This window comes from Triplophysa dalaica, chromosome 5 (assembly GCF_015846415.1).
Source record: "Triplophysa dalaica isolate WHDGS20190420 chromosome 5, ASM1584641v1, whole genome shotgun sequence".
In the NCBI taxonomy this organism is placed as follows: domain Eukaryota; kingdom Metazoa; phylum Chordata; class Actinopteri; order Cypriniformes; family Nemacheilidae; genus Triplophysa; species Triplophysa dalaica.
Genome location: NC_079546.1, coordinates 2,491,821 through 2,499,044, shown reverse-complemented (window position 1 = coordinate 2,499,044; position 7,224 = coordinate 2,491,821). Strand labels below are relative to the sequence as shown.

Genomic DNA, 7,224 nt, shown 5'->3' with positions numbered 1-7,224 from the left:
CAGCTAGAATATTACATAAGGGTATTAATATTATATTACATTTGCCACGCGATATATGTACATTTCGTTTCTACCTCTTTCAGCTACAAGCCTTGTAAAAGCCCATGAATGCACAGTTGTTAACACTATTATTTAAAATAATGAATCATTATTCTGACAAAAAAGCCAAATCGACCAGAAGAACATCACTGCCATCTAACGGTTACCCCATGCAATAGCGTTCATATGAGTATGTTGTATTTTCAAGCCTTTTTCAAGAACAATTTAAGCCTTTATTCATTTAAATACAAAGACATAGGCTTATTCCAGGGTTATAAGATTACTTTCCGGCACAATACAAAATGCTAACAACATAAAATAAAATGCCTTGGGAAGGGCGTTAGGAGTAACAGTGTTCAAACAACAGCTTTCTGTCCTTTATAAGGATAGTTGTGAATGTGTAACAGGGGCTTACATGTACTTGTGCGGAGAAGAAAAAAGGAAAGTAATATTTTTTCTTTTAGTGCAAGAAACCATTGTTTTACTGTTTTCACATTAAAAGGCAGTACAAGTAAATCCTGCTGTGCCCATCCAAACCCCAGATAACCTGATTAATGAAATTGCGTAAGAAAACTACATTGTTCTAAATTCAATTCAAAATCAAAAGAACTTTGGATATTAAGCTTGTGTGACAAACGAAATATAAAATCTATGGAGTACAAAATCCAGAGGAACAACACCCGTTTTGGCATGGTTTCAAGCCATTTAAAACCTTCTTGTACAGCTAAAAACATTTTCTGTGCTTCATTTGTATGTGCATTCAGGTCGCAAGGCATACAGTTCAATGCAGTGAAATTCATATGGCTCTTGTTTGCCATGTTTAAACATCACAATCTCAGTCACCAAAGATCCAAAGTATGTTCACCCCTGATAGGCCAAGATTCACTCTCCTGTAACCATAAATAGAGAAAAGACTCACATTAGAATAACATTTCATAGATTACTATAAATAATTATCATGATCTTACAAAATACAAGATCCAAAGCAGAAATTACTGTTGCCTGAGAAACGTTGACTAAAATCATACGTATTGCACATCTCCACTCACCCCAGCATGCCAGACTCCTTAGTTTTAATAATGAAGAGGAACATGAGGATGGTATGAAACAAGTTATTTCTGCCCTGTGAAAACATCAAGCATTAGTCTCATTATTTAAAGCATTACATCACTTTAGTTCTGGTTGGACAGTATATAAAATACCTTTGGTAAGCTGTAGATGTGACCTTGATAAACAAGCTGATAATGAGGGGCGTTTGTGCTGCTTTGGTGGATGCAGAAGAGATTCTCATTGGACATGTCTATAAGAAAGACAATTTTCAATTTTTCAATTTTCAATTCCAGAGTTAAAGATATAAACAGTTAACGCAACAGTGTTCGAGCTAACCTGGTTTATCTGGTGTCTGTATAAAATGTTGTGATGTAAAGGTCTTCCCATCAGGATATTTAGGATGTGGAGGGAGTCTGGAGTCGAGATATGTACACAGCAAGTGCATCAGAATCTACAACAGTGCAGAAAATGGTGATTTATAGGGTTCTTGTTCTCATCGAAACACTGATAATAAGACAATAAAAATGCATGTTTTCGATGAAACTCACAGCAGAGTCTGTTGGAAGATCAGTGTCCCATTTTCGGTTTTTTAAATCTCCTCCTCCATTCCAGCGGAAAGAGCTCATGCAGCCGCTGTGGGCCAATTCTGCAGGACAAGACAATGAGAACAATATATAGAGTAAATCGCATCTATGAAGCCAATGAAGATAGCAAACAAAATCCTGTATTCTGCTCACCTTTGATTCTGTCTACAAGATACTCTTGATTAGCAGTGATGTCCAAATATTGAACAATGGCATTTAGGGTGGGGATCGCAGAAGCTTTGACCACAGCCGCTTGTTTGAGACTGCTGATGCTGGCCTCTTCATGGAAAAAAAACAATCAAGTTGTAATTGAGCAACTTAAACATATACAGATAAATACCTTTTTGATTAATTAATAAAAGTATTTGTGATTCGGATATGGGAGAAAAAACTTTTACCCCCAATCTGAAGCTCAGGACAACCCATTCTTCTCAGCTGACTGTTGATGGAGTCGATCTCTTTCACCAGATGTACCAGAATGGTGTCGTTTATCCACTGAAATAAATATATAAGATAAAATTCCACGTGGAACATCCATTGACATCAAAATCAGACTGCCAGTGTCATGGTATTTTGTAGGATTAATATCTCAAATTAGTAAATCAAATGATTACGTTTCTCAGTTTAGCAGTCCAGCTGTCAATACTTTCAGTTACTGCACGGCTGGTTGTGATTCTTCCCCACACCTAGGAAAAGGACATTTTTATTGAGCTTCTAAGTCACAATCACCATCACCAAATGTGTGCTATTGTATTCATTGAATCCTCACTTCTTCCGCAGCCTGTTTGGATCCCAGCTCCGTCTCGTCTTTATGGGCAGAAGGGGCTTGTGAACGGCAGGCGGGCTGGTACTGAAATTTTCTCAGGCTCTGTGCGTAATCCCCCACAGAACGACTGTAGTTCCAGAAGGTTGGACTGTGTCTTGGAGATGTTGACTCAGGACTTCCTAAAAAGAATCAGTAATTCTAAAGACTTAGGACTCTTCTGTTGAACTGCTACAGTTTGACTCGACATCTTTACCTTGCATGACTCTTACCCAGTTGACTACGATGACTTTTCTCCTCTTCTAAACGTAGAAACTTTTCCAAAGACTTCAAATTATCAATGTAATCCTCTTTACCTCCAGGCGAACTAAAGACAGACGGAGACGTGCGGTATCGCGCACGGAGACTGGAGCCCTCCACTGGTCCGACGTTACTTGGGTAGGGAGAGGAGCTTGGAGATGGGCTGTAGTTCATCACCTGCAGATTTACAAATTCTACATGGAGACAATGGGAGGCGCAAAATGCAGCATTTTAGGGGAATTTGTGAAACACAAACCTTGCCAAAAGCCATGGAAGGTGAAAAAGTTCCCCCTGCTGAGGATGGGCTGCTCAAAGAGGGACTGTATCCAGAAATACAGCTGGAGGGAAACTTGGGACTGGTGCTGGAAGGTCTTGCAGGACTAAAACTAAGAACATTCTGTCCCTGAAGAGGCGAGGATTGGACCGAGACCGGAGCTTCCTTCTTCTCTTGTTTCTGTGGTGGAGAGGCCTGAATCCCTGTTAAAACAATAATAACAGAGCTGTGTTAAATGTGCATGTATGAAATATGTCTAAAACAATGTAAAATGTGCGATTTTGAAGGTGCCAGCTATCTTACCTGAGACTGAGAGCCCCAGAAGTCGATGCTGCTCTGGTGAGACAGCGATCGTGGAGGGGGCCATGGTGTATTTGAAGTACTTCCAGAAGTCAAAAAGTGCATTAAGGCTGAACAGGGAGGCCAGGCCAAGCTCTGTCCAACAAAAGAAAACAATTAGAGGAAAAGCAACAAACTAAAAAAAACATCTTTCACACTTTAACATACTTACCAATATACCAGATCAACCAATGGTTTATGTTGAAGTGTCTGCTAAGAAGCTGTCCAGACCTTAAATACAAAGTGACTTAGTTACTTTTGGTTCAGGACACTTCTTTATCACACATTTACAGAGAAAGACCCACAGCTGGGACTGTAATTAAAACCATTAGACAGGTCAACAGATTTAAATGTCCAGAAACTTTGAAGTAAAACTAATACACGTATAAACTCACATCTCAGTGTAGATCATTCCAGCCAGAGAAATATTAAGCACAGCCCATGCCAGAACCACCTGTCGTGCCTGTTCATCCCTCCGCATTTTCATGGTCTTCTCGATAAGGGAGGGCATGCCTTCCATCGAGGGTGTCATATCTGCACAGTTCCTCTACCAACTTATACACACAGAAGTACACACAACTTTCATAAAACAACAATCAGACAACATCAGCAATATAGAACTCATTGATAGAAACTGATGTAACGTTACTCTCCAAATGTTTTAGCAGCAAAGCGAATAAGAAACTTAACTGCATTGCAGTAATTTTGTGTTATAGTAAACCATTTACATTTTTTGAAATGTACTTCGATTGTGATATTTTATCAATAAATTGAAATTATAAAGCATGCATCCATCTTTAATGTTTACTTAAGTTACGCATTGAACAATCGTGCACGTGCGAAAGACTTCACTAGCAAACTGCACAGTGAAACAGCGCCCACGTGAATAAACAAATTATATTTTTTCATACAGAAAGCAACTAATTTGTATACATTCACAATAAAAATATTACGATACCTGGTTCATCTGTTTTAGCACTCCATTAACGCGGTAAAATCAGTAGTGTGAAGAACGACACTACCAATATCAACAGTGAACATGGCAGCAAATAAAACAACCCTTTTCAAAATAAAAGTCTCTCATGCCGCGCAAGCCCGCAGGTAAAACCCTCACACATCAGTTTATTAGATCGTTTAAACGAAATCGGTTAAAGCATTTAAAATATTAATAATTGATGATACTTAGTTCATTTATTGATAGTTAATATATTCATAATAAATATTAGATTTTGACATCCTTTCCATGTAAACAGCGGGTGAGGTTAAGACAGCGTGCACCTCGTTTTATTTATTTGATTTAAAAACTATGAATGTTCACGTCTAGCATGTAAGTGGGTCTCAGATAAGTAGTTACTAATCTATTTATATAAATCTTATGTTTTTATCGATGCAAACCCTCTTCAAAGCACCAGGGGTCAGCAAAACAATCCCCAAAGCATTTTTCCACCCTTATAATAAGATCTGACACATCATTGATCAGCTATGCTACAGATATGATAATGTGTTTATAGAAAAACACATCAAAAATACAATAGTAACTGTATTTTTGCCCAGAGCGCTCAATGCGTGATGTTAACATTTTGTGTTAGTTCTAAAGTGTAAAAATGAATTATACTTTTTGTGCTGTTGTCTATGTGAAAGTCAGTTTACAGACATTTACATTTAGTCATTTGGCAGACGCTTACTTACAGTGCACTTATTATAGGGACAATCCCCCTGGAGCAACATGGAGTAAATAAAGTATCTTGCTCAAGGACACATTGGTGGTGGCTGCTGGAATCGAACCAGCAACCTTTGATTTACCAGCTCAGTGGTTTAACCCACTAGACCACCATCTCCATAAATACAGTGTGTATTTCTATGTCTAAGTGTCAGACCGCTGATGGGAGAACGTACCGTCTTCATTAAAAAGGGATTTTCAGAGTATAAATGCAAAGAACATCTTCCTTTGAGAAAAGGACCCAAGGATAAAGATAGTTTCAGTCTGTACCAAAGGTGATCTCACAGGACATTGTCCAATACCTCCCTTTGAAATCTGATAAGGTGCCTACACACTGTGGATCACCGCCTAGAGGATGAAAACCCATTAAAAGCTCCGAAAGGATGCACGCGACTGGTAAAGCTATCTAAGGCGATGTGAATTGCTGTGTGGAACCCTTTTGACTTTCTGTAATGGGACACATTTTGAGTGAATTTGGTTGTTTTCAATTGAGAATTGATTAGATTCACCCAAAAATGAAAATTTTGTCATCATTTACTCATCTTCGAAGAATTGATTTGTTAGAATGCTTATAACCAAACAGATTTTGCCCCCCATTGACTCCGATGGGAAAATAAAAACGTTATCTTTTTTGGTTCTGTTGAACACAAAAGAAGACATTTTGCAGAACAGTTCTGGTGCACTTTTGACTTCCATTGTATTTTTTCATACTATGGGGGCAAAATCTGTCTGGTTATAAAATCTGGTTCTAAATATCTTTCTCATTAGAACAAAGACATTTATACAGATTTGGAACAACTTGAAGGTGAGTAAATGATAACAGAATTTTCATTTTGTGTGAAGTATCCCTTTAAGATGTGGGGTGCTCTCAAGCATTTTTGCAGATAAATGAATTCTCTATTCTCAGAGCCAATACAATTCTCTACTCCCCTCCCTTCATTGGATCTCATCTGTAATCGGTTATAGCCCGGTTAGGAGGGTGTGTGTGGGATTACATCATATGCGTCTTAGCTCTTGCCTCCGTAATTGGCCCGTTCCCTCTACCGGCGCAGAACACACAAGTGAGGCCAGACACACGCTCCGAGGGATTTTCCAGAAAGACGAGGGGCCCTGTTTTATGGACGCTGAGGGCTAATGCTGCAATGACTGTAAATGTCACAAATGAATGAAAGGCTTCAACCCAAAATGCAATCTGATCCAGACGCTCTCGGGACGCTCCGTTTGATCTGCCTCACATTCCACCTCTGGTGCGCATAACAGACATTACACAATCTTCATGTAATGAGATTGTCAAAACTATTTTCACATGTTCCTGAATGTTGTTAAGAGCTGCTCCTCAGTTTAGTTTGATTTTGTTGGTTTGTTTCTTCAGGTTTCCCAAAACAGTCCATCTGATCTATAGCCAAACTCTTGTTTAACAATCAGGAGCTGATGTTTATAAACGGCCTTTTTAGAAAGAACGTATACAATTTTGACATGAGAAACTGTGGCGTTCGGGTTTTCAGAACTTTCTGCATACTTTAATGATTTGCATTGTGGATCACTGAGGTCTTAAATATGTTGCATACTTTCTGTCGCTGTTGTTACAGCGTGCTTTCTTCTACAGATCTATCTGCATCTGTGGGTTTGTTAAGCAGATGGACACTGGATGGGTCACAGTCTTTTTAGTGATGTAATGCATTGTACAGTGAGTGCAGTCTGCACATTTCCAATCAAGGTTATAACTAAGCGCCCTTGTTCCTCTGTGAGAAATGTGTGTGGACAGGTGCAATCTTTCTCCAGCTATATTACATGACCGAGTTTACTGTGGAATTTTACCTCTAACCAGATTTTCATTTGCTTTCTGCTGGCTTTACAGTAAAAGTTGAATAAATAAAAAGATTTTGTGTGAATATGCAAAAAAAATTGATTCTAATCTAAATGAATATGCCACTCCTTTAATTCTTATCATGCAAAAAGTTGTCTGCCTGACAAAATCTGAATGGAACTAAAAATGCTGACACATAACAAAAGAAGGCAAACTTGCATATTGTGTTTTCTACCCAAATATCCAGGGCATGATCGTCAGCAACATTATAAAGATCCATGTTTATACAATAAACTTGTATTGACCCAGTTCAGATGAGTGTGACATTCCTCATGAGTTTCATGAGTA

At 38.6% G+C, this 7,224-nt stretch overlaps 1 protein-coding gene across 1 annotated transcript; it reads right to left on the bottom strand.

The window, feature by feature from the left end:
- Positions 1 to 107: 107 nt before the first annotated feature.
- On the bottom strand, positions 108 to 4,404 carry tmem209 (transmembrane protein 209). Its single transcript, XM_056749375.1, has 15 exons — positions 4,308 to 4,404; positions 3,745 to 3,903; positions 3,522 to 3,580; positions 3,314 to 3,445; positions 2,993 to 3,213; positions 2,709 to 2,913; positions 2,443 to 2,618; positions 2,288 to 2,359; positions 2,072 to 2,168; positions 1,827 to 1,952; positions 1,638 to 1,735; positions 1,426 to 1,540; positions 1,242 to 1,339; positions 1,089 to 1,162; positions 108 to 929 (listed from the first exon to the last, which is right to left on the bottom strand). Exons 2-15 carry the CDS (start codon positions 3,879 to 3,881, stop codon positions 875 to 877), a joined length of 1,665 nt encoding a protein of 554 aa, XP_056605353.1. The 5' UTR covers positions 3,882 to 3,903; positions 4,308 to 4,404; the 3' UTR covers positions 108 to 874.
- Positions 4,405 to 7,224: the final 2,820 nt, after the last annotated feature.